The sequence below is a fragment of the Bufo bufo genome, chromosome 1 (assembly GCF_905171765.1).
Source record: "Bufo bufo chromosome 1, aBufBuf1.1, whole genome shotgun sequence".
NCBI lineage: Eukaryota > Metazoa > Chordata > Amphibia > Anura > Bufonidae > Bufo > Bufo bufo.
In genome coordinates, this window is record NC_053389.1 from 253,060,236 (window position 1) to 253,085,014 (window position 24,779).

At 42.7% G+C, this 24,779-nt stretch overlaps 2 protein-coding genes across 5 annotated transcripts in view; both read left to right on the plus strand.

Annotated features, from left to right (window-relative positions):
- Positions 1–24,779, plus strand: part of LOC121005778 (E3 ubiquitin/ISG15 ligase TRIM25-like) — a 965,623-nt gene that overhangs the window by 591,366 nt on the left and 349,478 nt on the right. The window lies entirely within an intron of this gene.
- MRPS33 (mitochondrial ribosomal protein S33) lies at positions 4,245–13,158 on the plus strand. 3 transcript variants are annotated; one of them, XM_040438656.1, is made up of 4 exons: positions 4,261–4,340; positions 5,587–5,609; positions 10,949–11,179; positions 12,836–13,158. In XM_040438656.1, the coding sequence occupies exons 3-4, from the start codon at positions 10,965–10,967 to the stop codon at positions 12,936–12,938; spliced, it is 318 nt and encodes a 105-aa protein (XP_040294590.1). In that variant the 5' UTR covers positions 4,261–4,340; positions 5,587–5,609; positions 10,949–10,964; the 3' UTR covers positions 12,939–13,158. The 3 variants fall into 3 exon arrangements, with proteins under 3 accessions (XP_040294581.1, XP_040294590.1, XP_040294599.1); XM_040438647.1 differs by lacking the exon at positions 5,587–5,609 and having other exon boundaries at positions 4,245–4,340; XM_040438665.1 differs by lacking the exon at positions 5,587–5,609 and having other exon boundaries at positions 4,308–4,404.

Here is a 24,779-nt window from a genome sequence, read left to right on the forward strand (position 1 = left end):
TTAAAAAAAGTTTAAAAAAATAACATTTTAGTCCATTTTTGTTTGCTGCGTATTTTACTGCTGTATTGATTTCGGCTAAGTTGGTGCTGCCAATGTGGCTATGTAAAGCGCTGACTGTGTAGCCGTTTGTCTCTCTTTATGCATAAGAATGTATGTCTTTTCTCTTAAAACTAATAAAAAGTATTGATAAAGAAAAAAAAAAAAAAACATTTTCCCAAAAGAAAATGAAAAGTTCCAAGTAAAAAAAATGTAAAATATAATTTTGCCAAAATAAAGGGAAAAAAAAATGTTAAAAATAAATGAAAAAAGAAAAGTACACATATTAGGTATCGCCGCGTCCGTATCGACCGGCTCTATAAAACTAACACATGACCTAACCCCTCAGATGAGCACCGTAAAAAATAAAAAATAAAAACTGTGCTAAATAAACCATTTTTTTGTCACCTTACATCACAAAAAGTACAACAGCAAGCGATCAAAAAGGCGTTTGCACACCGAAATAGTACCAATCTAACCGTCACCTCATCCTGCAAAAAATGAGTCCCTACCTAAGACAATCACCCAAAAAATAAAAAAAACTATGGCTCAGAATATGGAGACACTAAAACATTGTTTTTTTTGTTTAAAAAATGCTGCTATTTCGAAAAACTTAAGTAAAAAAAAGTATACATATTAGGTATTGCCACGTCCGTAACACCCAGCTCTATAAAAATACGACATGACCTAACCCCTCGGGTGACCACCGTAAAAAAAAAAAAAAAAGGTGTCAAAAAAGCCATTTTTTTATTCACCTTACATCACAAAAAGTGTAAAAGCAAGCGATCAAAAACTCATATGCACCCCAAAATAGTGCCAATCAAGCCGTCATCTCATCCCGCAAAAATCATACCCTACCTAAGAGAATCGCCTAAAAACTGAAAAAATAATGGCTCTCAGAATATGGAGACACTAAAACATGATTTATTTTTTGTTTCGAAAATTATATTATTGTGTAAAACTTACATAAATAAAAAAAGTAGACATATTAGGTATTTTTGCGTCCGTAACAACATGCTCTATAAAAATATCACATGACCTAACCCCTCAAGTGAATACCGTAAAAAATAAAAAATAAAAACAGTGTAGAAAAAGCTATTTTTTGTCACCTTACCTCACAAAAAGTGTAATAGCATACGATCAAAAAGTCATACGCACCCCAAAATAGTGCCAATCTAACCATCACCTCTTCCCGCAAAAATCCTACCCTAACTAAGACAATCGACCAAAAACTGAAAAAACTATGGCTCTCAGACTATGGAGACACTAAAACATGATTTTTTTTGTTTCAAAAATGTAATCATTGTGTAAAACTTACATAAATTAAAAAAGTTGACATATTAGGTATCGCCGCATCCGTAATAACCTGCTCTATAAAAATATCACATGACCTAACCCCTCAGGTAAATACCGTAAAAAATTAAAAATAAAAACGGTGTAAAAAAAGCAATTTTTTGGTCACCTTACATCACAAAAAGTGTAATAGCAAGTGATCAAAAAGTCTTATTCACTCTATAATAAAAGGATATATAAATATATATACTAAATCACCAGTCCGCAAAAAAAACTGCTGCAGGTCCGAGAAGTGTTGTGGGGTAGATTACACTGTTAAGGAATGTACATAAAGGTTCGGACCGCGCGTATCATAAATATTCGGTATAAAACAGATTCTTTTTTCTTCCTCTCTTCAAAAAGTAACCAAGGTCTGCAGATCTCCTACTGATGGCTATCCTGCAACTTACAAAGAAAAACAATAGGGTAGATCCGTAGGTTTCAATTGCCCTGTGGTGCACAGATTGTACTTACACGGCACTCCACCGATATCAAGCGTATCACAGATATCCTCTGTAAACTGGTTGGTTCTCCGCAGGGAAGATGCACGCTCACACGCTGTTAAACAGGGTTCAACCACGGATTTAATGACAGCATACACCTGGTGAGTCTACTGGGATTCCCAACTTCTTTGGTTCAAAATTTTCTGTGGATATAAGTTGCTCCCACCATAGTGAAGCTCCGATAACTCATTTAAAAAGTTTATTAGTACATACTTACAAACATGCACTTAAAATCGCATTTAAAATCCCAGCGTCTTTTTCCTAGGGCTTTCAGAATGTGGAGACATAAAAAAATTTTTTTTTTTTCAAAAATGCTTTGTTATGTAAAACTGAAACAAACAACCAAAAAAATGAGTCATATTTGGTATTGTCGCGTCTGTAACAACCTGCTCTATAAAAAATACCACATGATCTAACCTGTCAGATGAATGTTGTAAATAAAAAATAAAAACGGTGCCAAAACAGCTATTTCTTGTCACCTTGCCTCACAAAAAGTGTAGTTTCCAAAATGGGGTCACTTTTTTGGAGTTTCTACTCTAGGGGTGCATCAGGGGGGCTTCAAATGTGACATGGTGTCAAAAATCCAGTTCAGCAAAATCTGCCTTCCAAAAACCGTATGGCGTTCCTTTCTTTCTGCGCAATGTCGTGTGCCCGTACAGCAGTTTACGACCACATATGGGGTGTTTCAGTAAACTACAGAATCAGAGCCATAAATATTGAGTTTTGTTTGGCTGTTAACCCTTGCTTTGTAACTGGAAAAAATGTATTTGAATGGAAAATCTGCCAAAAAAGGGAAATTCTGAAATGTCATCTCTATTTTCGATTAGTTCTTGTGGAACGCCTAAAGGGTTAACAACGTTTGTAAAATCAGTTTTGAATACCTTGAGGGATTTAGTTTCTAAAATGGGGTCATTTTTGGGTGGTTTCTATTATGTAAGCCTCACAAAGTGACTTCAGACCTAAACTGGTCCTTAAAGGGAACCTGTCACCTCTACTATGCTACCCTCACTGAGCGTTTCTAAATGTTCATTGTGTTACACTAAACATATAAATTACACTTTTAATTTCATTTGCAGACGAATTCAATAAGTATTATGCATTTGTGTACTTCCCGCCTTTTATGCAAATTAACATAAAAGAGTCATATCTTACTTGTGTGACCAGAGAAGAGTCATATTTTCAAGCTCTGACGCATCTCAGGTTAATTTGCATATGTATCAAATCGGTTTTTTATCACAATAAAAGCACACAGAGCTATGGGGACTGGGTATTGCGGATGTGCTAGCGGCCATCTAGCAGCCCATGGCCTCAGCTCTATACACAAAATCCAGGTGACAGGTTCCCTTTAAAAAGTGGGTTTTGGAAAAAAAATTAAAAATTTCAAGATTTGCTTCTAAACTTCTAAGCCTTCTAAACCTCCCCAAAAAATAAAATGTCATTCCCAAAATGATCCAAACATGAAGTAGACATATGGGGAATGTAAAGTAATAACTATTTTTGGAGGTATTACTATCTATTATAAAAGTAGAGAAATTTAAATTTGCAAATTTTTCCAAATTTTTTGTAAATTTGGCATTTTTTATAAATAAAAATGTATCTTTTTGATTTAATTTTGCCAGTGTCATGAAGTACAATATGTGACGAGAAAACAATCTATGAATGGCCTGGATAAGTCAAAGCGTTTTAAAGTTATCACCACATAAAGTGACACTGGTCAGATTTGTAAAAAATGGCCTGGTCCTTAAGGTGAAAAATGGGAGGGTCCTAAAGGTGAAAAATGGCAGGGTCCTGAAGGGTTACACCCTTGGAATGGGTATAAATAAAGGGCCCAGGATACTCCCAATTTGGGATCCTGGCAGAATTTTAACCTGTGTGCTGACTTTTGTCATATTCCTCCATCGAGGTCATTCACCTTGAACATGTGGCTCAATCCTCACGTAACTGACCCTAGGTCTGCTACAACACCATCTATCTAATCTATCTAATATCTATCTATTCCATCTATATATCATCTAATATCTATCTATAGATATATCTATATATCGTCTATCTCATATCTATCTATCTATCTCATATCTATATATCGTCTATCTCATATCTATCTATCTATCTATCTCATATCTATATCTATCTATCTATCTCTCTCTCTCTCTCTCTCTCTCTCATATCTATCTATCTATCTATCTATCTATCTATCTCATATCTATCTATCTATCTATCTATCTATCTATCTCATATCTATCTATCTATGATCTCTACCTGTACATACGCGTCACACATGGTATGGAAAGAGATTGCCCTGTCTGACGTCACTTCGGATATGAAGCAGCTTCGTAAGGCAAAGCCGTTGCCCAGCAACCCCGGCCGCCGCCGCCGAGTGACAGACCTGCGCATGCGCACTGCTGAAAATCCGGTCAGGAAAGCACTTCCAGGGCAGGCTACATGTGAGGCTGTGGAGAGGTCACCCGGGTAAGAAGTGGTTTTAGGGCAGATGATTAACCCGTAGCTTGCTGGTGTAAGGCATGCAGCAGTGGTGAGTGTGACGGGCTTATAATTGCAGGGCATTAGGTAGTGAGGGCGGACTGAGCAGTTTATGAGAGGTGTCATGGTCGTTAATAGACTGTTAGAAGCTCATATAGAGATCATGCCGTGTTACTACTTGCAGAGCCGGTCTGGGGCGATCTGACGTGTGCCGGGCACTCCTAGTACAGACACAATGGTTCCTCCGTCCTCTCCACTGATATAAAGCTGAAAGGATTGCATCCGTCAGGTGTGCTTACATATGGACTTCTAGGGGTTAAACTAGAGGGCACCCGCTACCTTACCCCTGAGCCATATAGGCTGCCGATATGGAACCTATGTCAAGATTGCAACCAATCAGCATTCTGGAAAACCCTCACGGTGATGCTGATTGGCCAGTAGCCTGGCGTTCGGCACCTAAATGGTGGCGCGTTGTGTGGTGGACGTACATAGTGTGGGCTTTTCTGTATAATGTCCTTTCATGTCTGTATTCCCTATGAGAACATTGGGGAGCTGCCATAGTAGTGCTAAGGCCCTATTCACACCTCCGTGTCTGTGGTGACACTCGTGACAAGATGGTCACTGGTTCATCCATGGTGAATCTGTGTCCGTTTTTTGTCAGCCATTAGGCCTCATGCACACGACCGTTGTGTGTTTTGCGGTCCGCAAAACACGGATGGAGTCCATGTGCGTTCCGCAAATTGTGGAACGGCACGGACAGCCATTGATATAACTGCCTATTCTTGTCCGCAAAGCGCCGACAAGAATAGGACAGGTTATATTTTTTTGCAGACCACGGAACAGAACAACAGATGCGGCCCCATTGAAGTGAATTGGTCGGCATCCAAGCCGCAAAAACTGCAGCTTGGATGCGAACCAAAACAATGGTCGTGTGCATGAGTCCTTAACCACAAACACTGCTAGGCTGAAAACTAGTTTCCAGAGCACCTCCTGCAAATGAGCCATGAAAACCACTGACCAAACATGGATGGCATCCGTGTTGTGCCCATGGTTTTCACGGACCAGTAGAATATAATGTGTGTCAAGGATCCATTGTGTCACCAAGGTCTGTGGAAAACCTCTGAAGTGTGAATGCGCACATTAAAGTCAATGGATATGTGTGCTGTCCATGGAGACCACTCCTATGATTTACTGATGTGTGAAAGAGGCCTAAGGCTGTGTTCTAATATTGCAGCGGTCGCATCCTGATCGTCGCGGGTGAGTGGGGTCCTGTCTGCATGGTCCGCTGTATCATACCCTGAAGGTGGCCATACAATTCTTACGTGGCCAGTGGCTGTTCTGCTCTCCCCACCACATACCCATGCATGCTGGGCCTGACTGTGGCCAGTGGCTGTTCTTCCCGGCCACCACATACACATGCGTGCTGGGCCCTTTCCGGCCACCACATCCACATGCGTGCTGGGCCCTTTCCGGCCACCACATCCACATGCGTGCTGGGCCCTTTCCGGGCACCACATCCACATGCGTGCTGGGCCCTTCCCAGCCACCACATACACATGCATGCTGGGCCCTTTCTGGTCACCACATACACATGCATGCTGGGCTTCACTGTGGCCAGTGGCTATTCTTTCCGGCCACCACATACACATGCGTGCTGGGCCCTTCCCGGTCACCACATACACATGCGTGCTGGGCCCTTTCCGGTCACCACATACACATGCGTGCTGGGCCCTTCCCGGTCACCACATACACATGCGTGCTGGGCCCTTTCCGGTCACCACATACACATGCGTGCTGGGCCCTTTCCGGTCACCACATACACATGCATGCTGGGCCCTTTCCGGTCACCACATACACATGCGTGCTGGGCCCTTCCCGGTCACCACATACACATGCGTGCTGGGCCCTTTCCGGTCACCACATACACATGCGTGCTGGGCCCTTTCCGGTCACCACATACACATGCATGCTGGGCCCTTTCCGGTCACCACATACACATGCGTGCTGGGCCCTTTCCGGTCACCACATACACATGCATGCTGGGCCCTTTCCGGCCACCACATACACATGCGTGCTGGGCCCTTCCTGGCCACCACATACACATGCATGCTGGGCTCTTTCCGGTCACCACATACACAAGCGTGCTGGGCCCTTTCCGGTCACCACATACACATGCGTGCTGGGCCCTTCCTGGCCACCACATACACATGCATGCTGGGCCCTTCCCGGTCACCACATACACATGCATGCTGGGCATGACTGTGGCCCATGGCTCTTTTCTCGGCTACCTCATACACATGCGTTCTCAACAGGCAGAGGCGAATAAGCGGCTGCTAGACACATCCATCATGCCTGACCCCATGGACACATTTAGGAGGCACAATAGCACCTTTCCCAGCATACACCGTAAATGAACATGACATATGTAATATGAGCATCGCTACAGCAAATAGCATTTATCATGTAGAGGAAGTTAATACAAGCCACTTACTAATATATTGTTATTATCCATATTGCCTCCTTTGCTGATTGGATTCATTTTTCCATCACATTATACACTGCTCGTTTCCATGGTTACGGCCACCCTGTAATTCATCAGTGGTGGACGTGCTTGTATAATATAGAAAAAAGTGCTGGTCTCTCTGGTGACCGGGACCTTAGGAATGCATATAGGCTATTGCTTTTTCCTATATTGTGCAAGCACGACCACCGTTGCTGGATTGCAGGTTGGTCATAACCATGGAAACGAGCAGTGTATAATGTGATGGAAAAATTAATGAAGCCAGCAAAGGAGGCAATATGGACAATCACAATACATTAGTAAGTGCCTTGTAGTAACCCCTTTAAAGGGAACCTGTCATCAACTTTCTGCTGCTCATACTAACAGCAGCATAAAGAAGAGACCGGTGAGTTGATTTCAGAGGTCTGTCATTTATAAGTTAAAAGTCAGTGGTTGCCGAGAACCAACATCACAATCATTGCAGCCCGGGCCTGGAGAAGAGTCCTGGTTATTCAGGAATCCCTGCTCTCCTGCCCACCTGCTAATGACTGACAGTCTTCTACCTAGTTTTCTCCCTTTCTGTCTAGGAGAGAACTGCCAACCATCAGCAGATGGGCGAGGAGAGCAGGAGATTATGAATAACCAGGACTCTTCTCAGGTAGATTTGACTCTTTACAAGGCCTGGGCTGCAATGATTATGATGCTGGTTCTCAGCAACCACTTACCTTTAGCTCATGAGTGACACACCGCTGAAGTCAGCATTTCTGTCACTAATTTATGCTGCCCTCAGTGAGGTTACCATAAAGTTGATGACAGGTTCCCTTAAAGGTCTAAAGTAAGTGGTCCAATTAGTCACATGACTACATTATACAGCGCCTCTGTGGATGGCATGTCACCCACCAGTGCATTGACTGCCTTTTACACTCCTCAGTAAAAAAAATAAGTGCCACCATTATAACATTTCTGGGCAGGTCGCTGATAAAACTACAGCTCCCAACATGCCCTGACAGCTTGTGGGGCAGTAGTGCTGGTGGCATCTCAGCAATGCACACTGCCAATACTTCAGTGATATAAGAGGTGACCATGTCGGTTTCCACATGCTCAAGGAGATCCAGCACGGTCTCCTCTAGGTGTAGGGGCCCTCAGTTTATTCTAGATGGGCGGTGTGCTTCCTTGTAGCGCGACAGGTTGGCATCTCATGGCATCATGTTTCTGTCCACAATTTTATGTGTTGCAGAACAGATTTATTCACTCTCCCATCTGAATATAATTTATTACTATGCACCTAAACTTCATGGTTGATGACTATAATTCCAGTACTGCAGTAAACACTGGCACAGGCAGTAAGTGAGTGTCACATTGTAGATCTATATGACTTGCAGAATGTGTAGAAATCTGGATTACTCCCTCATTAGGGCATTGTGATTAGCTGTGCCACGTTGTGAGGCTGTATTCAGCATGTACAGACCATCATGGCTGACCATTCATGGTCTACTGCATTGCCCTTGTGACTAATAGTCTGTGACTTGGTCTTTAAAGACCTCATAATATAATAAACGGCAATTTGGCTTCTTTTTGACATGGCGGGAATGTCTGTTAATCCCATCCTGGGCTCCACCTGGTCCACCTCACTCCTCAGTCATGGCTGTACTTCTCAAGTGACTTTTGAAGGATTAGTGACTATCTGACAGGTTATAATTGTCAGCGTTCTTGTAAATGACTCATCTTATAGTTCACGAGCTTGAAATCCACATTGAAATCAAGAGCCTGAGCCTTAACCTCCACCAAGGCCGTGTAGGTCTGCATGGAGGGAATCTGCACGCTAAGATGGCTTTTCCTCTACATAGGGCACCTGGAAGCCTCCCAACGGTAGAGGAAGCTCTATTAATATGGACCCCCTGTAATGTAGCCCCTGCATTTTCAAATAACACATTCTAGACAGATGTTTCTCAGTTGTATCTCAAAAGGAAGAGGGGTGCCAACCAATATGGCCGTCATTACAACTTCCCAGAGGATGCTGGGAATGGGTCATGTATACTAAACCAAACTTACCATTATGTAGAGTTGTCCGATTGATGCGAGTCCTACCTCTGGGACCCTCACGAGTTTCCAGAATGAGTCCCTCAGCTGTCAAGGACTTGTGTTTACTGGTAACATTTAGGGATAAATGCTCCTTTTCTGCAGGTTTCAAAGACTTTGGTCATATGGTATTAGATGTAAATCAGTTGAAGCCTCCATTTTCAGGAGGACCGGCCAACCATCTAAAGTGTATGGGGGCCTCCCGATTCTCCCCAGTTGGCAGATGGCAGGGGAGATAAGAAACCGGCTGTGGGAGTTAAACATTTCTGACCCTTTCATTCCCAGGGGGGCAAATAAGCCACCAAGGCTGTGGACTCCTTCTGGGCATTTTTTTTTTTCATTGCATTTTACTAATTTTGGGTTAAAAATCATATTTTCAGTTGGTCTTTGCTAAAAATTTTCAGCAATTTTTGTTCTACAGCCTTCACTTTTAGTGAGTCTGCAGACTACTGCCTTCTGTTTTAGGCTTCGTTCACATCACCGCTCAGCCTTTCCGTTTAGGAGCAAGAGAACGGAAAGGACGGATTCAGCACTTAACGGAGCCGAACGGAGCCCAAGGACCCCATAGACTATAATGGAGTCCGTTATGTTTCCGCTCAGAAGGTGATTTTGAAGAGGAGACAAAAGTCCTGCATGCACAACTTTTGTCTCCGCTCCAAAATCATTTTCTGAGTGGAAACAAAACGGACACCATTATAGTCCTCTATGGGGTCCTTAGGCTCCGTTTGGCTCAGTTATGTGCCGAATCCGTCCTTTCCGTTCTGCTCCTAAACAGAGCAGGAGAACGGAAAGGCTGAGTGGTGATGTGAACGAAGCCTTAGACAAAATCCGTGAGGGAGCTGCTCTGGTGGCTGGTTGTGTAGCCCTTAACTCTGAACTTCTGACAGCTCATAAACACTCTGTTAAGCCATATATTTATAAGTTTTATAAGAATTCAGCTATAATGATCTGTCAGGAGTTCAGGGATAAGGGCTGCACATCCAGCCATCAGAGCAGCTCCCTCATGGATTCAGTGTAAAACAGAAAGCTGTAGTCCGCAGATTCACTGAAAGAGAAGGCTGCAGAACAAAAACTGCTGACATTTTTTTGTAAAGGCCAACTGCAAATAGGATTTTTAACCCAAAATGAGTAAAATGAAATAATAAAAGATGCCCTCTCCCTACTTCCCATTCAGAACACATGCATCTTGGCCATGACTAGTGTATGGGGGTCGCCTGGTGAGATAGGTGTTTGGCTGACTGGTATCTTGTTTATGGCCAGGCTGTGGTGCCTTTACATAGATCCCCAATTTTAAGGGGTTTTCCCACCGTTAGAATGTGTGGCATATTGTTGCACCAACAGCCAGAACCCCCAATGATCCAACCATAGCAGTAGTTAAAGGGATTCTCGGGACTTTAACATTGTTGGCCTATTTTTTTAGAATAGGTCATCAGTGTTTGGTTGGTGGGGGTCCGGTCTCAACACAGACACAGCAGCTCATCAGTCAAGTCACTGCAAACTTGCTAAAATTGGGAAATTTAAGCCTTGCCCTCTCCAAACTGCCTGGGAACACCCACTTTGCATAAACCCTACCCCTTTTGTGATCCTGTTTATTAAATTGTTGCCATTTCTGGTAATTGTTGCCATTCATGTACTGCAGCTTTCTCATGCAGGTGAATGGGGTGAGCTGCAGAACCTCCTACCCAGATACTGCTGTGCCCGGGGACACAATATCACTTCACTGTGCTTACCGATGGCTAAACATTGCTGGCCTATCATAAGACCTGAATAATCTCAGCTTGGTTGCAAGGAGTTTGCTGCGAGACAATCTGTCAGTGGTTGTTAGGCAGTGTCTCCCTAGCAACAAGACTGTCAGGCTTGCCTAAGCTGTCTTGTGACGTCACACCCCATTCTCTTCTCACTCTACTTACTAGATATCGTTAGTTTTGAAGAATTGCCCTTAGGTTAGAATATCCGGTGAGAGACTGTCTTATGTGTTGTTCCTCAATAATGCAGTCCCTTGTTCTCTCTTCTGCAGACACGGCTGCTTCGCCATGTCTTCCCTGTCAAGTTACGCCATCCGAATGTCTCGTCTTAGCGCCAGGATCTTCGGAGAAGTAGTCAGGCCTACAAATACTCACTCAATGAAGGTAGTGAAACTCTTCAGTGAACAACCCCTGGCAAAAAGGAAGGAGGTCTACGACTGGTACCCTGCGCACGATGTCTACGCGCCACTCATGCGCAATCTGAGATTTCTTGGGCTTTACAGGTAAATTCTTTGTGAGCTTCAAGTAATGTCTTAGCCATAGGGGTTGCAGTTAGCAGTTGTCCCTGGAGCCTGAGGAGACCCAAATGAGACACCAATATTATGAATGAATTATGAATACATATTCTGTATTGGGACCAGAGGCAGGAGCCCTCCCTCTGACATCCATATGCCCTAATTGAGCATATCAAATGACCTCTTAAAGGGGTTTTCCAGGATGTGGTTACTTTTAAATTAGGACCCCCAGAGTGTCTTACCTAGTGAAAGAATCATATTCACCTGCTGGTCCGAAACCCTAGCTCTTTTTGACAATCTTCCGGCCCCTGGCTGGTTTAATTCCAGCTAGGCTATGGATGGGGTCACGTGCACCTCCACAGTCAATCACTGGCCACAGTGGTGGTGTGTCCCCAAGTGGCACATCACTGCTGTCTCACATGTCACCACTGAGGCTAGTCATTGGCTGCAGTGACGCACATGACCTTCACCTGTATCCAAGCCTGGGACAGGAAGGTCGCCGAATGAAGCCAGGGCGTCAGACTGGAGCGGCGAGAGCTGGTAGTATAATTCCTTCATTAGGTGCCACACGCTAGGAGACCAAAGGGATCAAATCCTAGAAAAACCCCTTTAACACTGCTACACAACTGATGAGGTGAGCACAATAGCTGGCATTTTGTTTTAGACAGTCTTCCTTAAAGGCGTGTCTCACTTCAGCAAATGGCATTTATCATGTAGATAAGGTTAATACAAGCTGCTTACTAATATATTGTTATTATCCATATTGCCTCCTTTGCTGGCTGGATTCATTTTCCCATCACATTATACACTGCTAGTTTCCATGGTTACAGACCACCCTGCAATCCACCAGTGGTGGTCGTGCTTGTAGACTATAGGAAAAAGCACTAGCCTATGTGCGCTCCCATGGTCCTGACTGCCAGAAAGGCAAGCCCTTTTTTCTATATTGTGCAAGCACGACCACCACTGATGGATTGCAGGGTGGTCGTAACCATGGAAACGAGCAGTGTATAATGTGATGGAAAAATGAATCCAGCCAGCAAAGGAGGATTGCATCTACTTTTCATGATATAATCCAAAATATCCCATACTCTGTTATTCATCCAGATTAAAGTGGTTAGCCACTTACTAAAAGAATCTCTAAAAGCCCTTAACCTTGTTGGCACTAACATAGGAAACCCCAAGCTCCCCTCATTTCTTACCTGAGCACCCCCTCTGTCTATGGATTCTGGAGGCTGGGGGATGCGCCCTCTGTTGTGCTTTCAGCGCATGCGCAGATACAGGATATTACAGTGCATATATCTGTGCATGCACTGAATGCTTTCAGCACAATCGCAGAAGTGGTTGCATCCAGAGCAAGGAACCAAATGGTTAAATCGTGATCACCCATCTTGATGGCCATGGAGGCTACAGGCGTCACTGTCCACTGGACACTGAACCGGGGAGCTCTGGTAAGAAGTGAGGAGGCTTGAGGTTTCCTATGCTAATGTCCACAAGGTCATGGAGTTTTAGAAAGTAGTTTTTTAGAAAGTGGCTAACCCCTTCATAGGAACTGTAGCTATATGGCAATCCATAGCAAACCATGGCATTGCCCCCATTTTATTTTATTTTTAGCTGAGTGGTAATATAACTTGATACCATTTTCAGGGATGAACACGAGGACTTTAAAGAAGAAATGAAGCGCTTGAGGCGACTGCGTGGTAAAGGAACGCCCAAGAAGGGTGAAGGCAAGAGGGCAAAGAAGAAATAGGCTGCACACTACTCAGATGCTGCAGTGACTGAAACTTAAAGGGGCTGTATTTGCTCTGGGGCCCCACTGCCTGTACATATAGCCATGAAGCCGAGCTGAATGGAGTACACAAAGCCTTTAGGTGGAAGAGGCGGTGTAATATTGTACAGATGTCACTTTTCTGGGCGTCCACGTGGGGTGAAAAATAAAAATTAAACTCCATATTTGAATATTCTTATCATTTCTCATTTTAGATTCTATTTTACAATATACATTATCTTTAATTCACCCACAATTACCTGACATACCATCCAACAGTTCAGTACACCCCAGACCCAGACAACAGAAGCGGTGGGGTTTATGCAAATGTTCTTATTTGGGGACGTCAACTGTGGTACAGGAACAGAGCTTGGTTTCTTTCTCTAGGAGAACTCAAACTTCTGTACAGTCCTCCATTGGGTGCTGCAGGCCCTTCCTTGTACAGGCACAGCGGGGCAGTACGATTACAGCGATGCTACATTTATATAGTTTTGCTTCAATTATTACATTTTTTAAGGGTCGCCCATGTTTATCATTCTTTATCCGATACGGCGTTCACCGTACAGGATAAATAGGATTATAATTTGTTTGTGTATGTTAGGATGCCGCAGTGCCTATGTTCTTTATTTCGTTTTTTGTTTCTTTTTAACCCCTTAAGGACCCTGCCATTTTGGACCAGGCCATTTTTTGCAAATCTGACCAGTGTCACTTTATGTGGTAATAACTTTAAAACGTTTTTACTTATCCAGGCCATTCTGAGATTGTTTTCTCGTCACATACTATACTTCATGATAGTGTTAAAATTGAGTCATAAAATGTAATTTTTATTTATAAAAAAAAAATAAGAAAATTTACCAAATATTTGGAAAAAGTAGCAAATTTCCAAATGTAAATTTTTCTACTTTTATAATAGATAGTAATAACTCCAAAAATAGTTATTACTTTACATTCCCCATATGTCTACTTCATGTTTGGATCATTATGTGAATGTAGGGGTGGGCGATATGGCCTAAAATCTATATTGCGATATAATTTTTAGTGTGTACGATATGCGATATATATCGCAATATATTGTTTTCTACATTTGGGGGGGGGGGGGGTTAAACTTTTTTTTTTTTTACTTTTTATTTAATAACTATTAACCTCCTTATGGGCTAGAACCCTTGTCATATTCACCCTAATAGAGCTCTATTAGGGTGAATAGGACTTTACTCTCTCAGCCAGCCTCTGATCCGCCCCCCAGCCTCTGATCCGCCCCCCAGCCTCTGATCCGCCCCCCAGCCTCTGATCAGCCCCCAAGCCCCTGATCCGCCCCCCAGCCTATCATGTGCCCCCCAGCCTCTCCCTCTTATCAGCCCCCTCTGGTAACTCAAATCCACCCCCCCTCCCTCCCCAGTATTAATCATTGATGGCAGTGGCCACAGGGTCCCTCTCCTCCCCCATCATTGGTGGCAGTGGGCAGTTCCGATCGGAGTCCCAGCAGTGTAATGCTGGGGCTACGATCGATTACCATGGCAGCCAGGACGCTACTGAAGTCCTGGCTGCCATGGTATGTTAGTGAGCAGCATTATACTCACGTGCGCCGTGGCCGCCGGGCGCTCCTTCTTCTCATAGGTCTGTGCGGCGCATTGCTAATGCTATAAGCATTAGCAATGCGCCGCACAGACAGAAGAAGGAGCGACCGGCTAGGACTCCGATCGGAACTGCCCACTGCCACCAATGCAGAGACTGAAGAACATTCCTGGCACCCGACCTCTGACAGGACGCTGTGATCCGCGCGATTAACCCCTCAACTGAGGCCGGGGTATTGCCGGCACATGAACGCTACGTTGGTATTCAGGCATTCATTGGTGGCGCAGTGGCCACAGTCCCTCCCCTCCTCCTCCTACTCTGTTCTTATTAGTGGGCAGCGGCAGCCGCGCACAGTGGGGAGGGAGGGACTCCCTCCTCCACTGTGCCGGCTCAGGAGAATATGGTGCGCGCAGAGAGCGCGATCATTCACTACCGCTCAGTGGTCATATCGCGGTCCGGCGATATGCACAAAATCCATATCGTGGCACAAATTTATATCGCCCACCCCTATGTGAATGCCCCTTTATTTTTTGGGGACGTTACAAGGCTTAGAAGTTTAGAAGCAAATCTTGAAATTTTTCAGAAAACTTCCAAAACCCCCTTTTTAAGGACCAGTTCAGGTCTGAAGTCACTTTGTGAGGCTTACATAATAGAAACCACCCAAAAAATGACCCCATTTTAGAAACTACACCACTCAAGGTATTCAAAACTGATTTTACAAACTTTGTTAACCTTTTAGGTGTTCCACAAGAATTAATGGAAAATGGAGATGAAATTTCAGAATTTCACTTTTTTGGCAGATTTTCCATTTTAATAAAACATTTTCTGCTAACAAAGCAAGGGTTAACAGCCAAACACAACTGAATATTTATTACCCTGATTCTGTAGTTTACAGAAACACCCCATATGTGGTCATAAACTGCTGTACGGCCACACGGCAGGGCGCAGAAGGAAAGAAATGCCATATGGTTTTTGGAAGGCAGATTTCACTGGAATAATTTTAAGCTACCGTGTTACATTTGAAGACCCCCCCTGATGCCCCCCTAGAGTAGAAACTCCAAAAAAAGACCCCAGTTTGGAAACTACGGAATAAGGTGGCAGTTTTTTTGGTACTATTTTAAGGTACATATGATTTTTGGTTGCACAATATTACACTTTTTGTGAGGCAAGGTAACAAAAAATAGCTGTTTTGGCACCTTTTTTATTTACAGTGTTCATCTAACAGGTTAGATCATGTGGTATTTTTATAGAGCAGGTTGTTACGGACACGATAATACCAAAATATTTTTGGGTTGTTTGTTTCAGTTTTACATAATAAAGCACTTTAACCCCGTAGGGACCGGGCTCATTTTCACCTTAAAGAGGACCTTTCACTACAATAAAAAATGTAAACTAAGTATACAGACATGGAGAGCGGCGCACAGGGATCTCCCTGCACTTACTATTATCCCTGGGCGCCGCTCCGTTGTCCCGGTATAGGCTCCGGTATCTTCATATGTTCAGCTCAACTGGGTGGAGCCTGCCGGCGTCTCCTTCTCCCAGGCTGGAGTGCTGGCCAATCGCAGCGCTCAGCTCATAGCCTGAGAGAAAAAAAACCTCTCATGACACTGGTAAAATGGAGTAAAAAAAAAAAAAACATTTTTATTTATTAAAAAAAATCCCAAATTTGCCAAAAATTTTGAAAGATTTGCAAATTTGCAAATTTCCAAGTTTCAATTTCTCTACTTCTATAATACATAGTAATACCTACAAAAATAGTTACTTTACATTCCCCATATGTCTACTTCATGTTAGGATCATTTTGGGAATGACATTTTATTTTTGGGGGACGTTACAAGGCAAAGCAAATCTTGAAATTTCTCCGAAATTTGCAAAAACCAACTTTTTAAGGACCAGTTCAGGTCTGAAGTCACTTTGTGAGGCTTACATAATAGAAACCACCCAAAAATGACCCCATTCTAGAAACTACACCCCTCAAGGTATTCAAAACTGATTTTATAAACTTTGTTAACCCTTTAGGTGTTCCACAAGAATTAACAGAAAATAGAGTTACAATGTAAAAATTTCACTTTTTGGGCAGATTTTCCATTTTAATTTTTTTCCAGTTACAAAGCAAGGGTTAACAGCCAAACAAAACTCAATATTTATGGCTCTGATTCTGTAGTTTACAGAAACACCCCTTTATGTGGTCGTAAACCGCTGTACGGGCACACGGCAGGACGCAGAAGGAAAGGAATGCCATATGGTTTTTGGAAGGCAGATTTTGCTGGACTGGTTTTTTGACACCATGTTCCAATTGAAGCCCCCCTGATGCACCCCTAGAGTAGAAACTCCAAAAAAGTGACCCCATTTTAGAAACTATGGGATAGGGTGGCAGTTTTGTTGGTACTAGTTTAGGGTACATATGATTTTTGGTTGCTCTATATTACACTTTTTGTGAGGCAAGGTAAAAAGAAATAGCTGTTTTGGCACCGTTTTTATTTTTTGTTATTTACAACATTCATCTGACAGGTTAGATCATGTGGTATTTTTATAGACCAGGTTGTCACGGACGCGACGATACCGAATATGTATACTATTTTTCTATTTATGTAAGTTTTGCACAATGATTTTCATTTTTGAAACAAAAAAAATCATGTTTTAGTGTCTCCATAGTCTGAGAGCCATAGTTTTTTTCAGTTTTTGGGCGATTATCTTGGGTAGGGTATGATTTTGCGGGAGGAGATGACGGTTTGATTGGCACTATTTTGGGGTGTGTATGACTTTTTGATCGCTTGCTTTTACACTTTTCGTGATGTAAGGTGACAAAAAATGGCGCATTTTTTTTTTTTTTTACGGTATTCACCTGAGGGGTTAGGTCATGTGATATTTATATATATTATATATATATGTGATATTTATATATATTTAGATATTATAGAGCAGGTTATTACAGACGCGGCGATACCTAATATGTATACTTTTTTATTTATTTATGTAAGTTTTACACAATGTTTTCATTTTTGAAACAATGTACTTTTTGTAATGTAAGGTGACAAAAAAATTGTTTATTTAGCACAGTTTTTATTTTTTACAGTGTTCATCTGAGGGGTTAGGTCATGTGATATGTTTATAGAGCCGGTCAATACGGACGCGGCGATACCTAATATGTAAACTTTATTTTATTTTTTTTCCTAATTTTTACCAATTTTTTTTAACTTAATCTCGCGATGGGAAATTACAGCGATCTAACTGTGAGCAAGGAGGAAAAAATTATGTTTTTGTTTATTTTTACTTGAGACCCGATGGCACCACCGCCACCCGATGGCACCACCACAACCACAATGATTTGAGCTGGCACCATGTTCCGATCACTGCCGGGCGGCGGTCATCGGAACTACACATGACGTACCAGTACGTCATGTGTCCTTAAGTACCGGGACATCATGCCGTAGCGGTACGTCATGTGTCCGCAACAGGTTAAAATGAAAATAATTTTTTTAGTGTCTCCATATTCTGAAAGCCATAGTTTTTTTAGGGGCTCATTTTTTTCAGTATGAGATGACGGTATGATTGGTACTCTTTTAGGGTGCATATGACTATTTGATCGCTTGGTATTACACTTTTTGTGATGTAAGGTGACAAAAAATTGCTTTTTTGACACCCTTTTAAAAAAAAAAAATTTACAGTGTCCACCTGAGGGGTTAGGTCATGTGATATTTTTATATTCATATTTTTCTTTTATTTTTTATTTAAGTTTTGCACTATAACAGCATTTTTTTAAACATATTCAGAAAGCCATTTTTTTTTTTTTTTTGGGCGACTGTCTTAGGTAGGGTCGGGATGAGATGACGGTTTGGCACTATTTTGGGGTGCATATGACTTTTTGATCGCTTGGTATTATACTTTTTGCTTTTAAAGCCGTTTTTTTTTTTACTTGAAACTTTTAATTTGTTTTGTAAAACTTTTATTTTTTCACTTTATTATTTGTCCCACTCTGGGACTTCAACATTACAAGGTCTGATCCCTGTTTCAATGCAGCACAATACATCTGTATTGTGCTGTATTGAACTGTTGGTGTCTTAAGATGCTAACTCTTGCCTAGGAGACCCAGCTTGGGGGCTGGGCCTCTTAGGCCTCTGTACATGCCGGGCCCCAAGCCTTGGAATGGCTTGGGGCTGCCATGGCAACCATCGAGTCCCCGCCACAGCACCGCAGGGACCTGATGGATGAGGTGAGGGAGTGCAAACCTCCCATATGCCGCGGTCATTGCTGACCACGGCATATGAGGGGTTAATCCACCGGCATCTGCGTTATCACCGATGCTGGTGGATGCAGCAGGGATCCGGCTGTCAGTAACAGCCGGATATCTGCTGCTGATCGCAGCACCAGCGGGGGAGGAAGGACCGCAGGGCGAGAGTGCACGAGCATTCTCGTCCGGGGTCCTTAAAGGGATTCTGTCACCTCGTTTTAGGTTCTAGAGATGCGGACATGCACGGCTAGATCGCCCCTAGCATGTCCGCAATATACCGGTCCTATAGGGCTGTGTGCTTTTAATGTGTTTAAAAAATGATTTAAAATGTATGTATATGTAAATGACCCTGGTAAGGAGCCCAAGGGGCTGTACTAACCTTCTTGGTGCTCAGCCATGCCCCCCTGTGAAGGAGCCCAGCACAGCCTGCGTCCTCCGAATCTCCTCCTTGCTCACAGTTAGATCGCCGTAATCTTGCGATGCGCGAGCTCGCGCATGCGCAGTTCCTTCCCTGAGGCTGATGCCAGCACAGGGAAGGAACACTATACCGGCACTTCGCATGCACGAGCTCGCGCATCGCGAGATTACGGCGATCTAACTGTGAGCAAGGAGGAGATTCGGAGGATGCAGGCGGTGCTGGGCTCCTCCACAGGGGGCGTGGCTGGGCACCAAGAAGGTTAGTACAGCCCCTTGGGCACCTTACCAGGATCATTTACATGTCTATAAAATCATTTACATTGAAAGCACACAGCCCTATAGGACAGGTATATTTTGCGGATCTAGCCGTGCATGTCCGCATCTCTATAACTTAAAACGAGGTGACAGAATCCCTTTAACATGTTAATATGGTGAAAGAGGTGATTTGAAGTTGTAGGTATTTTATATATATATTTTTTTTTTTAAGTCCTCCTAAGGGAATTGAACATGCGATCGTGTGATTGCTTTTCCCGTAGACTGCAATGATTTTACCCTGCAGTTTATGAGAGGTTCAATATGTTCCTAAAATGCTCTGCCACAGGCAGGACTCCATAGAAACAGCACTATGGCAGGCCTCAGAGCTTTCACAAGGCCTGAGGCTGCCATAGAAACCAAATAGCCAAACTTAGCATGGAGTTGCTGTTCAGGCCCTGGGAGCGCATTCCTCCCGGGGAAAGCCTGCTGAGATGCCGTGGACGCAATAGACCATGGCATCGGATGGGTTAAATGTCCGTGACTGGCATTATCTCCAATCACAGAGAATGACCCTGGGTGTCTGCTGTTTAAAACGGCAGGCACCTGGCAGCTATGGTGCCTGCTCAGCTTCTGAGCAACTGCCATTAGGTGCTGGTCTTTGGACATGCATCTATCTCTAGAATGCCAAAAATGAGCACTGGCTCGGCTATTAGAAGTGAATAAAGTGGTGGCTGCGCTTGCGTGATGCGCTTTCCATTCATTTCTATGATACTTCTGAAAGCAGCATGCTCTGCTATTTTCGCCACTCCCAAAGGAATAAATGGAGGGCGGCTGTGAATGCATGGTCCACTCTTCTTAACTTTGCAGTCTCCATTCTAGAGATAGGTGCAGGTCCCACCTCTAGGACCTATTCTATCAGACACTGGAGGCATATTCTAGCGATATGCCCCCAATGTATGAGATGATAAGGGGTTTAAGGGAACCTGTTGCAGTGAAAATGCAGTCCTATGTGCAGCCAGTATATCTACACATATACCTACTCAAAAACACTCCCTGCATGTATAACTTAATTATAGGCCTATATGTGCATCATATGTGTGGATTGCGCATTCACTATGCAGTGAGAGAAGGGGAGAGATATACAGAGCGCGCAGCACTATAATTACATCCCCTAAATACTAGTTTTACTCTTAGGCTGGTTTCACACGGGCGTTGCGGGAAAAGGTGCAGCTGCGTTGCGGGAACATGCGCGATTTTTCCGCGCGAGTGCAAAACATTGTTATGCGTTTTGCACTCGCGTGAGAAAAATCGCGCATGTTTGGTACCCACACCCGAACTTCTTCACAGAAGTTCGGGCTTGGGATCAGTGTTCTGTAGATTGTATTATTTTCCCTTATAACATGGTTATAAGGGAAAATAATAGCATTCTGAATATAGAATGCATAGTAAAATAGTGCTGGAGGGGTTAAAAAAAAAAAATTAATTATTTAACTCGCCTTAATCCACTTACTCGCGCAGCCCGGCATCTCTTCTGTCTTCATCTTAGCTGTGTGCAGGAAAAGGACCTGTGGTGATGTCACTCCGGTCATCACATGGTCCGTCACATGATCTTTTACCATGGTGATGGATCATGTGATGACCGGAGTGACGTCACCACAGGTCCTTTTCCTGCACACAGCTAAGATGAAGACAGAAGAGAAGCCGGGCTGCGCGAGCAAGTGGATTAAGGTGAGTTAAATTTTTTTTAAAATTTTTTAACCCCTCCAGCGCTATTTTACTATGCATTCTGTATTCAGAATGCTATTATTTCCCCTTATAACCATGGTGTAAGGGAAAATAATAATGATCGGGTCCCCATCCCGTATCGTCTCCTAGCAACCGTGCGTGAAAATCGCACCGCATCCGCACTTGCTTGCGGATGCTTGCAATTTTCACGCAGCCCCATTCACTTCTATGGGGCCTGCGTTGCGTGAAAAACGCAGAATATAGAACATGCTGCGATTTTCACGCAACGCACAAGTGATGCGTGAAAATCACCTCTCGTGTGCACAGCCCCATAGAAATGAATGGGTCAGGATTCAGTGCGGGTGCAATGCGTTCAACTCACGCATCGCATCCGCGCGGAATACTCGCCCGTGTGAAAGGGGCCTTAGGCTGGCTTCAAAAAAGCTTTATTACTTTCCATTTTTCTGATCTTTAACCTGTAGAAGACCTGCGCCTTACATCAGCGGAACAGAGCCGGCAGAGGGTTTGCGGAGGGTACGGATGCCCTCCGCATCTCCATCGGGTCCCCGTCATTGCATCGTGGCTTGCATTCTACGGAAGCCTGTGAGGTCCAGCCCCTTAGGCTGTATTGTAGTGCATTGCAGAGGGGATCAGACCCTAGAATTTAAAAGTCCCAGAGTGGAGCAAAAAAAAAAAGTATTTTTCATAATAAAAAAAAAAAAATTAAGTTTAAAGCCCCTTTCCCAAAATAAAACACATAAAATTGTAAAAAAAATAAGAAAACCAGACATATTGGCTATTGTCGCATCCGTAATGACCAGCTCTATAAAAATATGAAATGATCCACCTGCTCACCTGAACGCCGTAGAAAAAGTAAAATAAAAACTGTGCTAAAACAATCTTTTTTTTTTTTTTTTTGTCACCTTACATCACAAAAAGTGCATCACAGAGCTATCAAAAAGGTGTATGCCCCCCAAAGTAGGACCAAACAGTCACCTCATCCCGCAAAAAATGAGCCCCTACATAAAACAATTGGGCAAAAAAAACTATGGCTCTCAGAATATGGAGACACTAAAACATGATTTTTTTGTTTCAAAAATGCTTTTATTGTGTAAAACTTAAATAAATAAATAAAAAGTATACATATTAGGTATCGCCACGTCTGTAACGACCTGCTGTATAAAAATTTCACAGGATCTAACCCCTCAGGTAAACACCGTAAAAAAAAGTAAAAATAAAAATGGTGTCAAAAAAGCCATTTTTTATCACCTTACATCACAAAGAGTGTGATACCAAGCGATTAAAAAGTCATATGCACCCCAATAGTACCAATCAAACACTCATCTCATCCCCCAAAAAATGAGCCCCTAAAAAAAAAAAATGACTTTTAGAATATGAACAGATGAACATTGTAAAAAAACGAAAAATAAAAACGGTTCCAAAACAGCTATTTTTTTGTTACATTGCCTCGCAAAAAATGTAATATAGAGCAACCAAAAATCATATGTAACCTAAAATATTACCAACAAAACTGCCACCTTATCCCATAGTTTTCAAAATGGGGTCACTTTTTTAGAGTTTCTACTCTAGGGGTGCATCAGGGGGTCTTCAAATGTGACAGCAGCTTAAAATTATCCCAGTGAAATCTGCCCTCCAAAAACCATATGGCGTTCCTTTCCTTTTGCGCCCGTACAGCAGTTTACGATCACAAATGGGGTGTTTCTGTAAACTACATTATCAGGGTAAGGCCTCATTCACACGACCTCATAATTTTATCCGCATCTGTTCCGTATTTTGCGGAATAGATGCTGATCCATTCATTTCTATGGGTGAATAAAATGTGCAGACAACGTTCAGTATGTTGTCCGCATCCGTGTTTCCGCATTTGTAGTCCGCAAAAATATGAAGCTTTTACTACTATTATCCGCACAGATCAGTCCGCAGCCCCATTCAAGTCAATGGATCCGCAAATTGCAGATGACATACGGAATGGTTTCCGTATGTCATCTGTTTCTGTATTTTTGAAGGCCTTAATTTTTTTTTTCTCTCTCTCTTTTTTTATTTCCTTCCGTTTTTTGCAGTCCATAAAAAACGTACGACAAACAGAAGTCATTTGTCCACAAAATGCGGACAGACGGTTCCGTTATTTCCGGACCGCAAAACGGAAAGGATTACACACGGTCGTGTGAATGTACCCTAATAAATATTGAGTTTTGTTTGACTGTTAACCCTTGCTTTGTTGCTGGAAAATATAGATTAAAATGGAATATCTGCCCAAAAAGTTAAATTCTGAAATTTCATCAACATTTTCCTTTAATTCTTGTGGAACACCTAAAGAGTTAACAATGTTTGTAAAATCAGTTTTGAATACCTTGAGGGGTGTAGTTTTTAAAATAGGGCCATTTATGGGTGGTTTCTATTATGTAAACCCCACAAAGTGACTTCAGACCTAAACTGGTCCTTAAAAAGTGGGTTTCGGAAATTTTCAGAAAAATTTCAAGATTTACTTCTAAACCTTCTAACATCCCCAAAAAATAAAATGGCATTCACAAATTGATCCAAACATAAAGTAGATGTATGGGAAATGTAAAGTAATAACTATTATATAAGCTATCACTATCTGTTTTTAAAAGCAGAGAAATAGAAATTTGAAAAGTTGCGAATTTTTCTAATTTTTGTAAATTTTGTATTTTTAAAAAAAATACAAATGAAAAATATTGACTGAAATTTACCACTATTATAAAGTACAATGTGTCACGAGAAAACAATCTCAGAATGGCTTGGATAAGTAAAAGCGTTCCAAAGTTCTTATCACATAAAGGCCTCATGCACACGACCGTTGTTGTGGTCCCATTCACTTCAATGGGGCCGCAAAAGATGCAGACAGAGCTCAGTGTGCTGTCCGCATCCGTTGCTCCGTTCCGTGGCCTCGCAAAAAAAATATAGCATGTCCTATTCTTGTCCGTTTTGCGGACAAGAATAGGCATTTATACAATGGGCCGCCCGTCCCATTCCGCAAATTGCGGAAGGCACACGGACGGCTTCTGTTTTTTGATGATCCGCGGTTTGCGGACCGCAAAAAACGGAACGGTCGTGTGCATGAGGCAAAAGTGACACATGTCAAATTTCCAAAAACTGGCCTGGTCCTTTAGGTAAAAAAATGTCAGGGTCCTGAAGGGGTTAATAGAAGCAGAACAATGAAAATAATAAACATAACTAAAACACAAACTAAGCATAGGACATAAATACAGCACCAGAACCATGAGCACTACATAATTGCAACACTAGAACTATGATAGGCATAGTCCATAAATCCAGAACCATGCTAATACCTCAAATACAGCCAACACCCCAAAACCAAGTTCTACAAAAATACAGCACCAGAACCAAGCTCCTTGCATAAATACAATGCCAGCATTAACATCAGTACATAAACACAGCTTTAGAGCCAAATGTGGGACATTTATCCATCACCAGCTTGAAAAGGTTCAATACAGATACCATTTGAATAGTCAGGTTATCCCTTGTCAAGCTTGTTCAATGTGAAACTACAGCTCCGCGTATGGCCATCCAGTTCAGACCACCATGATGACATCCCCCAGCCACAACCTTTGGCTTCATGC

Excerpts from the sequence above, each read along its gene's own strand:
- MRPS33 (XM_040438647.1), top strand. The coding sequence starts at position 4,264 with ATGCGCACTGCTGAAAATCCGGTCAGGAAAGCACTTCCAGGGCAGGCT. Across the intron at positions 4,341-10,948 it reads GCTGTGGAGAGGTCACCCGG|ACACGGCTGCTTCGCCATGT; the intron begins GTAAGAAGTGGT and ends TCTCTTCTGCAG. Across the intron at positions 11,180-12,835 it reads AGATTTCTTGGGCTTTACAG|GGATGAACACGAGGACTTTA; the intron begins GTAAATTCTTTG and ends TACCATTTTCAG.